We start from the raw sequence: 20,548 nt of genomic DNA on the forward strand, positions 1-20,548 counted from the left end.
CACAATCAGGAAGGAGTACTTTAAATCCTGTCATTGGATCATTCTCCTTTTTGGCCTTTAGAATGTGTAAAAACCCACATTGGAAGTCATTAAAGTGTTGTCAGCCTGTCCAGGTCCTAATAATCCAAACAAATTAAATTCCTCAAAGTATTCCTGTCCCAGCACAGTAACTGATGTGGAATGTGTTTCAGTACATCTCTATAAATTAATAAATAAACCAACCATTCGAAAATCCTTGCAAATACTTTTATTAACTTTTGAGATGTTTTCCACCCCCTCAAAAATAAAGTGGTCATCCTTTTGATGAATTATGATTGGCCAATTTCATACAAACTCCAGATTAAATAAATACAATTTTATAACAGTGTTTGACATAGACAGCAAATCCCAAAATCATGTATGATGCACAACATCCACAAATAAACAAGATGGTTCCTCCTGATCAATATTTCTTATTTGGGATAAGTTTGCCATGTTTCTCTCCTGGTCCACAAGGTGGTGCTGTCACTGTAGAGGATACTGGTTGTGCCACTTGAGGTGTGGCAATTGCATTATTGTTTTTTAAAAGCTTCTGCAGCTTTAAATCCCTGAAGACAAAATAGATATGGCACAAATCTCAAATCCCATGCAGCACATAAACACACAAACATGTCACACGTGTGACACGCCAATATTCTAAGATGGAACTTTAGGGATTGAGCAACATTCTTAACTCCAGCTTTGAACTGATGCTAGATTTGATTAGTCTGAGCTCACCTCAAAAAGCTAACTCAAAGTTAGAGTCTGCTCTTTATTTGCCACTACACACAAACAACTCATACTGAACAGAAAATGGCCGATCTATTGTAGCAGATACTGCAAAAAATCATGCATGTATGTGGTGGTACACACACCAAATTTGTCATAGTGATTCTCATTATACAGTAGTGTTCAGAATAATAGCAGTGTGACTAAAAAGATGAATCCAGATTTTGAGTATATTTCTTATTGTTTCATGGGAAACAAGGTATCAGTAGATTCTCACAAATCCAACAAGACCAAGCATTCATGATATGCACACTCTTAAGGCTATGAAAGTGGGCTATTAGTAAAAAAAAAAAAAAGTAGAAAAGGGGGTGTTCACAATAATAGTAGCGTCTGCTGTTGACGCTACAAACTCAAAACTATTATGTTCAAACTGCTTTTTTAGTAATCATGTGAATCACTAAACCAGTATTTAGTTGTATAACCACAGTTTTTCATGATTTCTTTTTTCTTCTAGAACTGTGGCTTGAATTCAGAGTTTGGGGTCGTCTTACAAACCGTCTGCGGCCCTTGGACTCAAAAAGAACAATTTTACTCTCATCAGTCCACAAAATATCCCTCCATTTCTCTTTAAGCCAGTTGATGTGTTCTTTGGCAAATTGTAACCTCTTCTTTTATTTAACAGAGGGTCTTTGCGGGGGATTCTTGCACATAAATTAGCTTCACACACACTCACAGCACTTACAGGTAACTCCAGACTGTCTTTGATCATCCTGGAGCTGATCAATGGGTGAGCCTTTGCCATTCTGGTTATTCTTCTATCCATTTTGATGGTTGTTTTCCGTTTTCTTCCATGCGTCTCTGTTTTTTTTTGTTCATTTTAAAGCACTGGAGATCATTGTAGATGAACAGCCTATAATTTTTTGCACCTGCGTATAAGTTTTCCCCTCTCCAATCAACTTTTTAATCAAACTACGCTGTTCTTCTGAACAATGTCTTGAATGTCCCATTTTCCTCAGGCTTTGAAAGAGAAAAGCATGTTCAACAGGTGCTGGCTTCATCCTTCAATAGGGGACACCTGATACACATCTGTTTGTTCCACAAAATTGACGAACTCACTGACTGAATGCCACACTACTATTATTGTGAAAACCCTCTTTTCTACTTTTTTTTTTTTTTTTTTTTTACTAATAGCCCAATTTCATAACCTTAAGAGTGTGCATATCATGAATGCTTGGTCTTGTTGGATTTGTGAGAATCTACGGAATCTACTGGTACCTTGTTTCCCATGTAACAATGAGAAATATACTCAAAACCTGGATTATACTTTTTAGTCACATAGCACTACTATTATTCTGAACACTACTGTATTACTCTGCATATCTGCTCGACTGGCCACTTGAAAATTCAAGATGGTGGTCATTTCCCAAGATGGACATTTTGCATAGAAATGCTTATTTGATAGATTGCCATTTCTAATATTTAATTTGGCACACAGACATAATAGAGTGAAGTTTATTACATTTAGTATTAATGGGTTCCACCCGCCACATTTGGAACACTCTCATCTCTTCAAACTATTGGATGTAGGCCTATTAAAAGCTGTAAAGTGTTGAATATAACTGTAGTTTTTAATATCTGCAGGCACAACAGACAAATAGCAATTTATGCCACTAAGAGGTCATATAATTGTTTCAACATTAAAAATTAAATCAAGCATGCCCCCCAAAAAACTACAATTTCACAGAAAGATCACACAAAACAAGTAATGACAATTTTGTGAGGGGGAAAAAAAGATTTTGTGGTATATTTGGCAGCCATCATGAAATTAGGTGCCATCTTGGATTTCATTGTAATAAGTGACATTTTGGTGGTCATCTTGGAAAAGGGCCAACATCTTGGGTTTTCAAGTGGCTAATCGCCCAGATTTACTAAGTACTATCTTGGGATTCATGATGCCAAATTTGGTGCTTGTACCAGCATTTGCATGATTTTACTGTAAAATTGATATCTGTTCCACCAATCTGGCAACAGTGTTAGAGTTTTCCCTTTCAACAGAAATGTTTTTCATGCCAGTTTTCCCAACTGATGCCATGTCTGGCTTTGCACTAGGAAAGTTTGCCTTTACCACAGGCAGGAAATGATGCCCACATTTTTGGACAGAGGACAGTAGGGAAGCTGAAGGGAACAGAAACTAAGATAATCAGTTGATATTGTGCAAACTAATGTTTTAACATGCTATGACAAGATAGAGAGACCAAAGAAATTCCTGTAACTTCCATGATGAGTAATACAATATCGTATAAATGATAAAAATACTTAAAAAAAAAGCAGATATATACACTTAAATAAAAAAAAAAAAAAAATCACACAAACATCTGTGGCGTCAGCAAACGCATGAATTCAGTTTTCATATAGACAAGCAATGCACATGCATTCCATTTTGTTACCATAAAAACAGGTTTGGCACACAACCATTTTAGTTCACAAATAATGATTTGATATAGGATGGGAGTAATAATGTTTTACAGCAGTTTCCTTGTTTCCCAAAGTTTTATTTCTTTGTGGCTTCTGCTGTTGCCAGAGAAAGCAGGACAATCTACGATAAAGCTGAAATGCATGTACACAGTTGTACACTTTCAGTAAGCATGCACATAGAAACAGCAAGTCATACATGGACAGTCAAACATCCCTTCATCGTCCTTTTATGAGTAATGAGATTAAAACGTCCCTTGCAAGCAGAAATAGTCACAGCCTGCAGCCAGTTAAAAGTTGGCGAGTCATCAAAAAAGCTCCACCTCTTCTGCGCTGGAGGCAGGTGGTGAACGCGCCAAAGCAACCAGCATCTGGATAAAGGAGGAAGAGCCAGCCCCCCCACTTCACACGGTGTGGTACAGCGAGGACCTGCATATCTTTGAGGTGCAAAGCTGCTGCCATGTGAGTGTGCGCAACTAAGACACTGTGGCAGCCGTGTTGGAGGAGACAGGCACATCCTGTGAAGAGTTGCAAGGAATGCAGATTCACAGTTCTGTCCAGCGGCGGCTTTAAGCCCTTGTGACAGCACGGTTCACAGAGGTGACAAACATCAGCACACGATGACCACAGCTAACAAGGATGGCGCTCCTCTACACTAACAACTAAGAATCATGGGAGTCTGTCAGAAAGCAGGGCTTGTCTTGATGATGGGTCAGATAAAATAAACATTAAATTAAAAAAGTAAAAAGTGTGGTTTCAGCACTCAGTGCCACCTCCTACATAAACTACGAAGGGGACAATAAAACAAAAAAAACAAAAAAAACAGAGAAGTCCCATTACCAATTCAGTAGATTGTCCCAATCCCAAGGCCTTTGGTCAATGGCTGGGGGAGGGGGTGTTCCAAAAAAAAAAAAAAAAAAAAAAAGCACGCAGACACTGTTGGCAGCCTGAGTCACCGCTTGTAATAGGCACCTGGAAAGACAGATGTACGAAACATTCAGTTGTTTGATACGTCACAGACAAACCTAGAAATCTGTGTGAGCAAGCTCACTAAATACTGAAGTTATGGAAGTGTGAAGGAGCAGAATCAACATATCCTCAACATAAATCTGCTTTAAGGACAGTCCTATTTCCTGGATACACCCTGCCAAAAGTATCAAACAAGATGACTGCAACTGGACAAACCAGACCAGTCTGTCCTGCATGTTTAGTGCTTGAATGAAAGCCATACAGTGCAGCCGGAAAGTATTCACAGCGCTTCACTTTTTCCACATTTTGTTATGTTATAGCCTTATTACAAAGTGGATGAAAGCGCTGTCGGGCTGCTCCCCTGTTGGTTTGCCGTCCTGCCCGGTGGCTCTGGGGGCTGCCTTTCTGGGCCCCTGTGCCCTTCCGCGGCTCCTTTTCTCCTGGTTCCCCGAGGCCCTGCGTCCTGGACCCACTTCCGTCCGTGTTCATGGCCAGCCGCATGGCTTCTGACGTGCCAGAGTGGTCCATGTCATATGGTAAGGTTTTCTACTCTTGTCTTGGCCCAACACACCAGCCACAGTAGTGGCTGTGATCTGATCTTTAGCTGTGATCTGGGTCTCTGTGTGTGGATGGTTGCGTGTTTGTGGCCGTCACCACAATTCGGTTTTTGGGTGCTCTTAAGGGGATTAACACTCTGGTGTCCTAGATTAGGGTATGGATGCTCACTAATTATAAAACAGACTGTTGCTGTCACTGTTTGTTCATGTGTGGTTGTTTGTCATGGTATGTTGTATGGTTGGAGCCCCGTCTCCTCGGTGTCTCATGTCACAGTTATTGCCTTCACCACTTGTCTCTCGTTCTTGTCTGTCTTTGTGTCGTTTTGGTGGTCGGCCCTTCCTCACAGAAGTTGTCGGTTAGCTTTGAGTAGGATGTTGTAGACTGATTGGGAAGGGTGGATGGGGGTCACACACACACACACACACCACGTTCACTCACGCACTACATACCTTCTGTCTTGCAAGAATAAATTGCATATATGGGTATTAATGTTTATAAATGGTTCTGCTAGTGCGGCACTTACCATTACTGTATATGCAGACAGGGAGAAAAAAAAAACAAAAAAGTGGATGAAATTCTTTTTTTTCCCCCTGAATCCGATTAAACATCTCTGGAGAGATCTGAAAATGGCTGTGCAGCGATGTGATGGAGCTTGAGAGGTGCTGCAAAGAGGAATGGGCAAAACTGCCCAAAGATAGGTGCACCAAGCTTGGGGCATCATATTCAAGAAGACTTGAGGCTGTAATTGCTGCCAAAGGTGTATCAACAAAGTACTGAGCAATGGGTGTGAATACTTAAGTACAAGTGACGTATTAGTTTATTTTTAATAAATTTTCAAAAATTAAAAAAAAATTCCTCCATGTTGTCATTATGGGGTATTGTAAGTAGGATTTTGATGGGAAAAATAATTTACTCCATTTTTGAATAAGGCTGTAACATAAAATGTGGAAAAGTGAAGCGCTGTGAATACTTTCGGGATGCACCGTATGAACTTTACATTCTTGCCAAGTTTTGCTACTTTCTTTTTTTTTTTTTACACACACACACACACACACACACACACACACACACACACACACACACACACACACACACACACACACACACACACACACACACACACACACACACTACAAGTGGCAACCTAAAAGATCAATGAGCAGGCTTGTGACTTGAGGGTTGCCCGTTTGATATGTTGATCAGACAGCTAAATATGACACACCGCGTGTACTGGACTTCTTCCAAGTAAAAACGTCCAACAACGTTACTGTGAACAGGGCGTGTCTGGAAAGAATTAATGTTGTCTTTCCAACTACCCCGCCTTAATGATCTTTAAACAACTGTGTTGTGCCTACCAAGGAAATAGCTCTTTTTAAATAAATGCAAGATTTTAGTTTATTTTTCCGCAAATATTCTTTTTTAAACTTACTTTTTTCAGTCTCATCTTTGTGATCACAAATTGTGTGCAGGAACGTGTGGGGGTTTTGCTTTTGGCCCTCTGTGTGTGTGCGCATATGTGTGCGTTGAAGGTCATCAAAGGACAAAGTGACTGAGAAAAATCAGTTAAAATTCAACCACACGCAGTGACGGCTCCGGAGAAATTTCCCAGGAGGGGCCATTTTTATGATAATAATTACGATATATATTTATATACAATATATTTATGATAATAGGCGACCCATTTAGTGAATACATTATGCAAGACAATCGCATCAATTATTTGTTAGCTGATTAACTCATACAGCAATACCTCTACTAGAAAGCAGGATACAACAGAAAGATTTCCCCCGAGCTACATAAATTACAGGTGGAAAACTAAGGACGAAAGCTGTATCCAGGAACGTTCACAAGCAAAATGTTAATCAATACGAAGTGGCCCGACAATAAGTTAACCCACTTATTCAAACTGGAAGGGACTGGGGATTAAGGGCCTTGCCCAAGGGCCCATAGTGACTTTCCGATGGAAAAGCACTGCATAGACGTGTGTGTAATATTCTCAGGAAAAATGAGAGAATCTGGGTCATTTCTGTTACACATGTCACAGTGGTGTTACACAAGCTATGACATAAATTCATCTTTAATCAGGAGAACATCTGTGAAAACACTCAGAATTGTGGGGCTTTAGTAATGTTATGTAAAAGGTGATTTTGTACAATGTGACCCCTTTAATAATGATCCTATTGACTCCAAGACAATTTAAATTTGAAATCTGTCCATTGAAAATGAAAATCTGGATGAAAAGCACCACGAATCAAACATTCTAAACTGTTTTTAGCCTGTCAGAGCTCAGTGTGGCTGTTAATGATTGTTAAAGCCAAATGTGTTGGTAAACAAACAAACTCCCACATTTGAGATAAAACAATGACATTTATTAAAGCAAGTTAACTTTGGGATGAAAAGTATTTAACGTGTATTTTACCTCCATGGCTCGTTCAGCAGGAGGAAATATTAACGAGGCTGTTTTAACCACGTAAACTAATCCGTGCGCTGTGGCTGTGCTGATCGCATCATTTTCTTGCCACTCCCTCTTCTTTCGACTGCTCCCATTAGGGGTCGCCACAGCAGATCAATTGTTTCTATCTCACCTTGTCAATCAATCAATCAATCAATTTATTTTTATATAGCGCCAAATCACAACAAACAGTTGCCCCAAGGCGCTTTTGTCCTCTGTAACTTCCTCTGTCACACCAACCACTTGCATGCTCTCTCCCACCACATCCATAAACCTCCTCTGTGGCCTCCCTCTTCTCCTCCTGCCTGGTGGCTCCATCCTCAGCATCCTTCTCACTGTATAAACTGGGTCCTTCCTCTGCACATGTCCAAACCATTTCAATTTCACCTTTCTGTCTCCAAACTGTCCCACCTGAGCTTTCCCTCTGATATGTTCATTCTTAATCCTGTCCATTCTTGTCACTCCCAAAAAGAATGGAAACATCTTCAGCTCTGCCACCTCTACCTTTGCCTCCAGACTTCTTGTTAACGCCACCATCTCTAAGCCACACAACATAGCTGGTCTCACCACTGTCTTGTAAACGTTTCCCTTCACACTTGCAGATATTCTTCAGCCACAAGTCAGTCGTGTGACCTTTCTCTACCCACTTCACCCTGCCTGCACACTCTTCTTTACCTCTCTGCCACACACTCCATTACTTTGGACAGCTGACCCCAGGTATTTAAACTCATCTGATCATCCTTGAGATGTTTCTACAGCTTAACTGGAGTCCACCTAGGGTAAATTCAATTAATTGGATATGATCTGGAAAGGCACACACCTGTCTACATACAAGGTCCCACAGTTGACAGCGCATGTCAGAGCACAAACCAAGCATGAAGTCAAAGGAACTGTCTATAAACCTCTTAGACAGGACTGTCCTGAGGCACAAATCTGGGGAAGGGTACAGAAACATTTCTGCTGCTTTGAAGGTCCCAATGAGCACAGTGACCTCTATCATTCGAAAATGGAAGAAGTTCAAATCCACCAGGACTTTTCCTAGAGCTGGCCACCCGTCCACACTGAGCAATCAGGGGAAAAGGGCCTTAGTTAGGGAGGTGACTAAGAACTGGGAGACAAATCAGGATTGAGGGAAGATGAATGCAGCAATGTACAGAGACATCCTGGATGAAAACCTGCTCCAGAGTGCTCTTGACCTCAGACTGGGGGGACGGTTCATCTTTCAGCAGGACAATGAACCTAAGCACACAGCCAAGTTATCAAAGGAGTGGCTTCAGGACAACTCTGTGAATATCCTTGAGTGGCCCAGCCAGAGCCCAGACCTGAATCCGATTGAACATCTCTGGAGAGATCTGAAAATGGCTGTGCACCAACGCTCCACATCCAACCTGATGGAGCTTGAGAGATGCTGCAAAGAGGAATGGACAAAACTGCCAAAAGAAGATAGGTGCACCAAGCTTGTGGCATCATATTCAAGAAGACTTGAGGCTGTAATTGCTGCCAAAGGTGAATACTTATGTACATGTTATTTCTTAGTTTTTTTATTTTTAATAAATGTGCAAAAAAAAAAAAAAAAAACCAACAACAACAAAAAAACTTTTTTTCTTGTTGTCATTATGGGGGGGAGAGTGGTTTGTGAGGAATTTATAAAAAAAAAAAATGAATGTACTCAATTTTGGAATAAGGCTGTAACATAAAATGTGGAAAAAGTGAAGCCCTGTGAATACTTTCCGAATGCACTATATTTTAATATGGCTCATCAATTAAACTTATCCCAGAACTATAGTAAAACGTGGGTACAGATTAATACAGATTTAAACATTTTAGTTGTTATAAGTATAACAATAATAATAGTAAGTAGCAGAAGAATGAAAAATGTCTTCAAAAGTTGACCTTTAATCAAGGGGTGTTGTGTGTGTGTGTGTGTGTGTGGGGTGGGGGGGGGGTTAACAGGGATAGACTCAGACAGGGAAAAAAAAAAAAAATCCCTTTTCCCATTTGGCAGTGCATCGGCCAAATCGCTCTTATGAACAAGCCTCCCCTGATAACACTAAGATAAATCTTGCAGTTCTGGTACCTTTACTATAAGCCTCGGGTCTGGATGGGCCACGGGGAGCAACATGGTGGTCTGAGTAGCTGTAACTCACATTCTCATACTCATGTGTACGAGGGTGCTGAGGCCTGAGAAGAAAAACAGACAGGACATAAATTAATTATGCATTAGGCATTAAAGTGTAGGTGACACATAATGCCATGTTTTCATGAATATTTATGACTAAAATTAAACAACAGTTTGAAATTTATCCTTTCCTGGTGCGCAGTTCTTCCCGGTGAGTGCTGACAATGGAGAAGAAGGAGGAAGTGGCGTCAGCACGAGAACCATTATTTTAATAGTCCCATTAATTTATGGATTTTTACAGGCTACTAACAGCCTTGTGGTTCCAGTCGGAGCTGCACCATGTTATCGGTCTCAGAACGGTTCATTTTTGCTGGCAGAATGGCAGGTGGAACACTTATATTGACACGCGCGCACTTGCACAGTGTTCGTGGCTGCTCCACTTGACATTGAGACAAAACAGTATTTTCAGATTTTTTTTTTAGATTAATATAGATTATTTTATTGTATTCTGGGTCATGGGATAATGTCACCACGTGCACTCAGACGTTATCAGCACGAGGCGCTCCGAGTCTTTTTCTTACAACACAAAGTGGCTCGTTAATGAGCGGCTTTTGCTCGCTAACAACAGCTGCAAGAACGGAACCTGGCACCAAAGTCCCGTCACAAATGGTGTTTTCTTCAACCACGAAAGAAGGAATTAATTATTTTCAGATGTGTTGTTTTGTAAAGGTGGATAAGTTTAAAGATGATCTCACTAAAATGGACAGATAAGACTATATATTTTCTTCTTGTGTGAATGGTTTTAATATTTAATAATAATGTGTTATACTACTAATGTACAGTACTGTATTCAAGAAGGAAACAATATTTAAAATAGCTGATATTTTCAGTCCCTTGTGTCATTTTTCAGATCTGAAATTGTTTCTAAGGAAAAAAAAAAAATCCACACTTCCTCATCACTTTTTTTTTCCAACTCATCACAGATAGTAAAAAAAAAAAGAAATATATATATATCAGCTGATTACGACCAAAGAGCTTGGAAAAAACTGTTTTTCACCTCCACCCATGCCGAAATTGGCTGCATAATCAACATTTGTGTTTTGAAATCTGCCCATCGTCACGGTTGTCAGACTGATGGTTTTCCTCCAAAGTTTATTGTCATCTAAATAACACTCTAAACCAGGGCTATTCAACTGGTGGCCCGCAGGCCAGAACCGGCTCTTTAATAAGTTTGGACCGGCCCGCGGCCCATTTACCCATAAATATTAATAAATACACGATCAAAAGCCGCTACAAAGCGCATTCGCCAATTTTCGGCATTTTACGCCACTTTGTGGCGCTTTGCGGCACGTTGAATCCTTTATGGCATGTCAGCACTGTTTCTAAACAGTCCCACCTCACGTGAAGGCATTACGGGCACTTGAACAGTTGGTGGCGGTAATGTACCGTATTGGTTTGCAAACCGCCAATAAACTCAAACGAAGAAGACGACGACAACCGGGCGCATTCAACGGAGAAGAGACGTAAAGTTGACAACAAAAATAGAAGATTTAATAATGACTGGACTGATGAATATGTGCATGTAGAAAATGCCGAAGGTAATCCTATGTGTTTGCTGTGTTGTGACTGTTGTGCGGTGAATATGGAATATAACGTGCAGAGGCACTTCATTACAGCTCACTCCCGTTTTGACAATGAATATCCACCGGGTTCTGATGCTCATCAAATAACAATAAAAGGACTTAATATGAACTACAAGCGAAGCACTGCAATCTTCTCCTGTAGCTGCACTCTGCAACAGAAGACAACAGCAGCATCCCTGCGTGTTGCAGGTTCTTGCTAAAAAGAAAATGCAGACTGACTCCAAAACAGTGAAAGAATGTACAGATACAACAGCTGCAAGATGACTGGATGTTTTAGTCACAGACGTTTTCTAAGTCAGTTGAAGAAAGTTGAATTCATGTCACTGGCTGTGGATGAGTCAACTGACAGCTCTGATACAGCACAACTTTGTTTGTATGTGCGGTTTTTCAACGGTGACTGTTTCAAGGAGGATCTGTTGGGCCTAATTCCACTGGACAAGGACAAATAACAGGGGAAATAAAAGCGTATTGCTTTTTTTTTTAAAGACAATGGACTGGACCTGGAGCGTATTAACCTGCTGGTTACAGATGGAGCTCCCTCAATGGCAGGAAGGGTCAAAGGACTGTCTGCACGACTGTCTGCTGTTGCACCAAAACTACAGTCTGTCCACTGTCTCGTTCACCAGAGTGTCCTCTGCTCTCAGCTGAAAAGTACCATGGACTCTGTGATTGCTGCAGTGAACTTTATCAGAGCAACATCCAGCCTTCATCATAGGTTGTTTCGCAGACTACTTGCTGATATGTCAGGAAATTATCACCTTTCTATGTGAATGCAAGCACAAGAAGGTTGAAACATTTCTGACAAAAATGCTGGATGAGAAATTTGTCTCAGAAATGTGCTTTTTAAGTGATATCATGCATCATTTGAATGGTCTTAATCTGAGTCTTCAGGGGAGGGATAAACCAGTGGATGATGTGGTTGAAAAGCTGACTTTTTTTTTTTTTTTTTTAATAAAAGCAAAGACATTTTCACATGTGATCTTAATGACAGGCTGCTGCACTTTCCCACACTCAGTGACTTCATTAGTATATACTTTTGATGTTCTGTTAAATAAAAAGGGAAAAAGAAATGCAGCAGCATTTGTCTCAATTGTACACCCAAGAGTAATAGTACAGGTCACGAGAATGTCCAGCCCACAGATCATAGTATTCTGACAAATTTGGCCCCCGGAAAAATATAGTTGAATAGCCCTGCTCTAAACCATAAATACTGTGTCCCCACAGCTGCTTCAGAAACACCAGACTAAACAAACAAACGAAAAAGAAAAAACAAACAAAAAAAAAAACAAAAGCTCCACACTAGAAGAATCGCCCTCGAGACTGGACTTAAAAAACAAACAAACAAACAAACAAACAAAAAAAAAAAACAAAAAAAAAAAGCCACACTATAGAAAAATCATCCAAAAACAGCTCGACCTCCACTGTGTTTACAATTAATTTGGGCTTGAACCAGCAGGTGCTGTTCTCCTGATGATGTAGCAACAATATAGCCGCAGCTGAGGGCTAAACGGGGCTGAAACAGAGTGCCGGCTTCAGACAGCTGTACTTTATCCTTCACCTGCGCACTTATCGACTTTTATTGGTCAGGATTTTTAAAAATATCAACATTTCATCATTTTTAGTGATTATTTGTGCACATTTTTTGGTGTCACCTACACTAAGCTGCAATAAAGTGTCAAGTACTGTACCTGGTGGGCTTGTGGTGATTTTTCTGTCTCTGGTATTCATACTCCTCTCGGGTTTTAGGTCGGACAACTTCCTCAGCGTTTGGCTGAAAAGAAAGAACAATTAGTCACCATTATTGAAATGAACTGTTAAATTCTTCACCCGGAAATATAATTTGACGGAAAACATTCATTTGGAAAAATGAATATAATCTTGATTATGGAAAAATTACCCTGTAGTCTCCCTCTTGCCGCCTCCTTTCCATTCTCTCTTTCTCTCGTTCCCTCTCTTTTTCCCGTTCTCGATTTTTCTTATACTCTTTCTTTTCTTGCTCCATCAGCAGTCGTGCAATTTCCTATTCAGGAAAGACATTTCATGCACTTGTGATGGAAATTTTACATAATATAAAACATGTAATACAACACCTAAATAGATCCTTGCCATTTGACTGGTGGTTTGTATGTCATGTGTTATTGATCATTTGTCCCATTTGCAATTTTGTACCATTTACCGTGCAATTTAGGTTCCATACATTTTGCGCCACCGCACGCCGCAACCACCTTAACATAAAAACATGATGTATTGTGCTTGCGCGCATGCAGCAATCAAGGATTGATGGACTGTGCGCTCACACTAGCACTTTCGCAACCTTTGACATGGCCACAGTGCTTAGTTTAAAAACAAACATGGCGGGTTTGTTTGGTGACAGACATCGACTTGAACAAACTTATTAATGGTGCTCATTCTTCTAACAAAAACAAAAAAACCCCAAACAAATCCAGTATACTGTAAGCCGTCTGGAGGCATTTGCAGTATTCGCTGGGACACCTCTAGCTGAAGTAGAAATACTGTTGGATGAAGGGCTCCACAAATTTTTGTCATAATTTTTCACTGGACTGAGGAAAGCATACAGTCTGTACACGAAGAAGTCAGTGCACGGTATCAGATACGGACTACACTGACATTAAAGACCGTGAGAGATGTTGATATTACCAAAGCTGATAAGTTTTAATTTGGATTTGTACAAGTCAAGAAAGTGGAACTTTGTAGGATTTATTACAATTTTTATGGGTTCTGTTTTGTTTTTGGGTCACTCTGTGTGTGTATATGGTAGCAGGGGTGGTGGCCAAGTGGTTAATGCGCTTGGTTTCAATGCAGAAGGTTCCGGGTTCAAATCCCACCCCTGCCACATTTCTCCATGTAATGTGGAGTTGCATCAGGAAGGGCATCCGGCGTAAAACCTGTACAAATTCAACATGCAGATCCACCTTGGATTTGCTGTGGCGACACTGAGTGCAAACAAGGGAGCAGCCGAAGGGACTCACTGTGTGTGTATATGGTCACATCCAACAAGTGGGCTCGTCAGTTTGGCTTCTATAGTTTTGGATTATAAGTCACACTATTTTTTGTTTATTTGAAGTTTGTTTGGCTGATCCTTTCCAAAAACCTATACTGCAACAACATATACTGCATTATAATATATAGCCACTAGATGGCACCATCTACATTGATAGCAAGCTGATCCTGTGTACTGATCTGAATGGAGGTACTTTCTGTTTCACACACACTAGAACAGAAGGTGACGGTAATGCACTGGATGCCAACCACCCTCAAGAATAATATCTGAAAGAAGAGTATGTGCTGGGTCTTTGAGAACAAGTGAAATAAATAAATCACGCTCTTAAGATGAAAGATCATACTCTTGAATAAAGAGAAAATAACCATCATATACTAAACTTCAGAGGACAAAAGTTTATTAATGTTTAGCTTCTTTGTGACATTTTTGTTTGTTCAGTGATGACAAGAAGCAATTTACTTCTTTGGGCAATTACATTAATTAGCCTGTAAGTTTCTGTTTGGCAATGTGGTGTTTGCATTATAAATAAATAATGCACTGATTAATTTTGATGTTTTTTTTTTTTTGGATGAAACAGTTGCATCACATTTCAAAAATAAATGTTACTTATAGACCAATGCAACGGATTTGATTTTTCCCCTTCTTCACGATGGATTTGTGGACAGCTGTGACAAATACTTTGATGTGGCATATAGTCCAGAAAATACAGTCCATGAAAACGGATTCCTTCAAACAGTGGGAATGGGTGTTTTGGAACACTGGGAAACATGTTAGTGCTGAACGCAGCATGGTCTGCCAGGAAAAAGCACAGACTTGAACAGAGACAATGCAGACAGCAGCAGTGTTAAATGTTCATTTAAGTGCAGCCACACTGTGTCTATTTGCTATGATTATTTGTAACTGTTGCATTGTTTCACATTAATAATTATATATATCGGTGTATTAGAGCCACCATTCTATTTGACCACTAATCTGCAGTTTTACAGAGAAGTCAAAAAGTATTCCGAAGTCCTCTACGTCACAGCTTTTCATTTATCGGAAAAAGTGCATAAACATCAGCTTGTCACTTGGGTAATAGGAGATTATTTGCTCTTACATATACAAGAAACACAGGGCAAGACCTTTGCATGCTAAGCATTATTCAAGAGTAAATGGCAGTAAGTTAAATACAAATAATTTGAAGACCAGGCAGTTGGAAACATCTGCAAGCTTTTAGGCTCTTTACCTCATCCTGTGCCACTTGGGCTGTACGCAAAGGTTCCTTGCTGGCCTGAAAACAAAGAACACAATATGGAATACTTTTAATATACAATCAAAGAAAGAACTGAACCTTCAACAACCTTTTGTGATGCCCGACCTTCAAAGTCATATATGACATAGTCACAACATACATGTTAAAGCTGGACAGTGCACATCTACTGATAATATACATACAGTGGCTTGCAAAAGTATTCGGCCCCTTGGTATTTCATGCATTTTCATTTATTTATGCCATTTCAAATATAAAAAGTAAATCAGGCTTCTCAATATAAAACTTTCTAAAATTATCTTCCTTAAACTCAAAGTCAAACCAAATCTCTACAACTTAATAGAAAATTAATTAAAAATATAAAAGCTAACATGATAGGTTGCATAAGTAAATGGGCCCCTTTGGTATAATACCTGTAAATAACCAGTTTCCTTCAGACAAGTCAGGAGATGGATACATGAACATTTCCAAGTCACTGAATATGTCTTGAACTTTATTTACAGTAGTGTTCAGAATAATAGTAGTGCCACGTGACTAAAAAGATTAATCCAGGTTTTGAGTATATTTCGTATTGTTACATGGCCTACATCCAGTAGTTTGAAGAGATGAGAATGTTCCAAATGTGGCGGGTGGAACCCATTAATACTAAATGTAATAAACTTCACTCTAATTTGGCACACAAACATAATAAATATTACACTCAACAAAAATATAAACGCAACACTTTTGGTTTTGCTCCCATTTTATATGAGATGAACTCAAAGATCTAAAACTTTTTCCACATACACAATATCACTATTTCCCTCAAATATTGTTCACAAGTCAGTCTAAATCTGTGATAGTGAGCACCTCTCCTTTGCTGAGATAATCCATCCCACCTCACAGGTGTGCCATACCAAGATGCTGATTAGACACCATGATTAGTGCACAGGTGTGCCTTAGACTGTCCACAATAAAAGGCCACTCTGAAAGGTGCAGTTTTGTTTTATTGGGGGGGGGATACCAGTCAGTATCTGGTGTGACCACCATTTGCCTCATACAGTGCAACACATCTCCTTCGCATAGAGTTGATCAGGTTGTCAATTGTGGCCTGTGGAATGTTGGTCCACTCCTCTTCAATGGCTGTGCGAAGTTGCTGGATATTGGCAGGAACTGGTACACGCTGTCGTATACCCGGTCCAGAGCATCCCAAACATGCTCAATGGGTGACATGTCCGATGAGTATGCCGGCCATGCAAGAACTGGGACATTTTCAGCTTCCAAGAATTGTGTACAGATCCTTGCAACATGGGGCCGTGCATTATCCTGCTGCAACATGAGGTGATGTTCTTGGATGTATGGCACAACAATGGGCCTCAGGATCTCGTCACGGTATCTCTGTGCATTCAAAATGCCATCACTAAAATGCACCTGTGTTCTTCGTCCATAACAGACGCCTGCCCATACCATAACCCCACCGCCACCATGGGCCACTCGATCCACAACATTGACATCAGAAAACCGTTCACCCACACGACGCCACACACGCTGTCTGCCATCTGCCCTGAACAGTGTGAACCGGGATTCATCCGTGAAGAGAACACCTCTCCAACGTGCCAAACGCCAGCGAATGTGAGCATTTGCCCACTCAAGTCGGTTACGACGACGAACTGGAGTCAGGTCGAGACCCCGATGAGGACGACGAGCATGCAGATGAGCTTCGCTGAGATGGTTTCTGACAGTTTGTGTAGAAATTCTTTGGTTATGCAAACTGATCGTTTCAGCAGCTGTCCGAGTGGCTGGTCTCAGACGATCTTGGAGGTGAACATGCTGGATGTGGAGGTCCTGGGCTGGTGTGGTTACACGTGGTCTGCGGTTGTGAGGCTGGCTTATGGTAGAGAAATGAACATTCAATACACGAGCAACAGCTCTGGTTGACATTCCTGTTGTCAGCATGCCAACTGCACGCTCCCTCAAATCTTGCGACATCTGTGGCATTGTGCTGTATGATAAAACTGCACCTTTCAGAGTGACCTTTTATTGTGGGCAGTCTAAGGCACACCTGTGCACTAATCATGGTGTCTAATCAACATCTTGGTATGGCACACCTGTGAGGTGGGATGGATTATCTCAGCAAAGGAGAAGTGCTCACTATCACAGATTTAGACTGGTTTGTGAACAATATTTGAGGGAAATGGTGATATTGTGTATGTGGAAAACGTTTTAGATCTTTGAGTTCATGTCATGCAAAATGGGAGCAAAACCAAAAGTGTTGCGTTTATATTTTTGTTGAGTGTAGAAATGGCAATCTATCAAATAAGCATTTCTATGCAAAATGTCCATCTTGGGAAATGGGCACCATCTTGAATTTTCAAGTGGCCAGTCGAGCAGATATGCGGAGTAATACAGTAGTGTTCAGAATAATAGTGCTATGTGACTAAAAAGAATAATCCAGGTTTTGAGTATACGAGGTCTATTAGAAAAGAAACCGACCTTTTTATTTTTTCAAAAACTATATGGATTTGAATCACGTGTGATTGCGTCAGACAAGCTTGAACCCTCGTGCGCATGTGTGAGTTTTTCCACGCCTTTCGGTTGCGTCATTCGCCTGTGAGCAGGCTTTGAGTGAGGAGTGGTCCACCCCCTCGGCGGATTTTGATTGTCAGGAAATGGCGGAATGATTTGGGCTTTTTTCCCCATCAGAATTTTTTCAGAAACTGTTAGAGACTGGCAGCTGGAAACCATTCGAAAAATTTATCTGGCTTTTGGTGAAAATTTTACGGGCTTCACAGAGAATAAGGACTGTTACTACAGCTTTAAGGACACTCGGCACGCCACGCTCCATGCCGCCATCGAGAGCCACAAACCACAGGATCATTTCTGAACGGATGGCTCTGTGGATCCAAGACCGTTGTGTGCACTTTCTCTGGTTATCACAAGAGCTGGACATCAACCATTTTCCGGCAGATTTCACTTTTAACAAGAGATTTTGTCATGGAAAGCCGAGCGGAGGCTTCGCGCGTCACAACCGATTTGCTGATGGAGCGAGACAAAGGAACACCTTCGTTTTGGTCTCACAGGACGGCTTTGAGATGGCGTTCAGACAGCTGTCGGTGGTTTTTCCATTGAGTGATTATCTGAGAAATTGTGGATGTGCCTGGACATGCCAGAACATGTCCCGTGAGGTGGCTTCACGGCGTTGCTGTGCGCCATGCGGCACCGCCGCGACGCGCGAAGCCTCCGCTCCTCTTTCCATGACAAAAACTCTTGTAACAGTGGAATGTGCCGTTCATTTCCAAACTGGACGCTGTATTTTATCCGGGACGTCGTCTGACTAGCACAGGAATTGTGAAAAGACATGGACATCAGTACTTTTTCGGCACATTGAGACAGACGTGCGGAGGAATTCCGCGCATCCGGCGGTGCCGCATGGCGCACAGCAACGCCGTGATGAAGCCTCACGGGACATGTTCTGGCATGTCCAGGCACATCCACAATTTCTCAGATAATCACTCGATGGAAAAACTACCGACAGCTGTCTGAACGCCATCCAAAGCCGCCCTATGAGACCAAAACGGAGGTGTTCCTTTGTCTCGCTCCATCAGCAAATCGGCCGTGACGCGCGAAGCCTCCGCTCAGCTTTCCATGACAACATCTCTTGTTAAAAGTGAAATCTGCCGGAAAATGGCTGATGTCCAGCTCTTGTGATAACCAGAGAAAGTGCACACAACGGTCTTGGATCCACAGAGCCATCCGTTTAGAAATGATCCTGTGGTTTGTGGCTCTCGATGGCGGCATGGAGCGTGGCGTGCCGAGTGTCCTTAAAGCCGTCCTTAAAGCTGTAGTAACAGTCCTTATTCTCTGTGAAGCCCGTAAAATTTTCACCGAAAGCCAGATAAATTTTTCTAATGGTTTCCAGCTGCCAGTCTCTAACAGTTTCTGAAAAAATTCTGATGGGAAAAAAGCCCAAATCATTCCTCCATTTCCTGACAATGAAAATCCGCCGAGGGGGCTGGACCACTCCTCACTCAAAGCCTGCTCACAGGCGAATGACGCAACCGACAGGTGTGGAAAAACTCACGCATGCGCACGAGGGTTCAAGCTTGTCTGACGCAATCACACGTGATTCAAATCCATATGGTTTTTGAAAAAAATAATAAGGTCGGATACTTTTCTAATAGACCTCATATTTCTTATTGTTACATGGGAAACAAGGTACCAGTAGATTCTCACAAATCCAACAAGACCAAGCATTCATGATACGCACACTCTTGGGCTATTAGTAAAAAAAAAAAAAAAAAAAAAAGTAGAAAAGTGGGTGTTCACAATAACAGTAGTGTGGCATTCAGTCAGTGAGCTCGTTAATTTTGTGGAACAAACAGGTGTGAATCCGTTGTCCCCTATTTAAGGATGAGGCAAGCACCTGTTGAACATGCTTTCTTCTTTGAAAGCCTGAGGAAAATGGGACGTTCAAGACATTCTTCAGAAGAACAGCGTAGTTTGATTAAAAAGTTGAGTGGAGAGGGGAAAACGTATACGCAGGTGCAAAAAATTATAGGCTGTTCATCTACAATGATCTCCAATGCTTTAAAATGGGGAAAAAAAAAAAAAAAAAAAAAAGAGACGCCTGGAAGAAAACGGAAAACAACCATCAAAATGGATAGAAGAATACCCAGAATGGCAAAGGCTCACCCATTGATCAGCTCCAGGATGGTCAAAGACAGTCTAGAGTTACCTGTAAGTGCTGTGACAGTTAGAAGATGCCTGTGTGAAGCTAATTTATTTGCAAGAATCCCCCGCAAGGTCCCTCTGTTAAATAAAAGACATGTACAGAAGAGGTTACAATTTGCCAAAGATCATCAACTGACCTAAAGAGAAATGGAGGAATATTTTGTGGACTGATGGGAGTAATATTGTTCTTTTTGGGTCCAAGGGCCACAGACAGTTTGTGAGATGACCCCCAAACTCTGAATTCAAGTCACAGTTCACAGTGAAGACAGTGAAGCATGGTGGTGCAAGCATCATGATATGGGCATGTTTCTCCTACTATGGTGTTGGGCCTATATATCGCATACTAGGTATCATGGATCAGTTTGGATATGTCAAAATACTTGAAGAGGTCATGTTGCCTTATGCTGAAGAGGACATGCCATTGAAATGGGTGTTTCAACAAGATAATGACCCCAATCACATTAGTAAACGAGCAAAATTTTGGTTCCAAACCAACAAAATTAATGCCTCGCAGATGTGAAGAAATCATGAAAAACTGGTTATACAACTAAATACTAGTTTAGTGACTCACAGGATTGCTAAAAAAGCAGTTTGAACATAATAATTT

At 41.0% G+C, this 20,548-nt stretch overlaps 1 protein-coding gene across 1 annotated transcript in view; it reads right to left on the reverse strand.

Moving 5' to 3' along the window:
• Window positions 1-2,213: 2,213 nt before the first annotated feature.
• Window positions 2,214-20,548, reverse strand: part of ccdc50 (coiled-coil domain containing 50) — a 77,421-nt gene continuing 59,086 nt past the window's right edge. Inside the window, 5 exon segments of the mRNA XM_034179892.1 lie at window positions 2,214-4,191; window positions 9,276-9,379; window positions 12,649-12,731; window positions 12,858-12,980; window positions 15,208-15,252. Of these exon segments, the coding sequence (XP_034035783.1) occupies window positions 4,172-4,191; window positions 9,276-9,379; window positions 12,649-12,731; window positions 12,858-12,980; window positions 15,208-15,252 (375 nt within the window). The 3' untranslated portion in view covers window positions 2,214-4,171.

Source organism: Thalassophryne amazonica, chromosome 10 (genome assembly GCF_902500255.1).
Source record: "Thalassophryne amazonica chromosome 10, fThaAma1.1, whole genome shotgun sequence".
In the NCBI taxonomy this organism is placed as follows: domain Eukaryota; kingdom Metazoa; phylum Chordata; class Actinopteri; order Batrachoidiformes; family Batrachoididae; genus Thalassophryne; species Thalassophryne amazonica.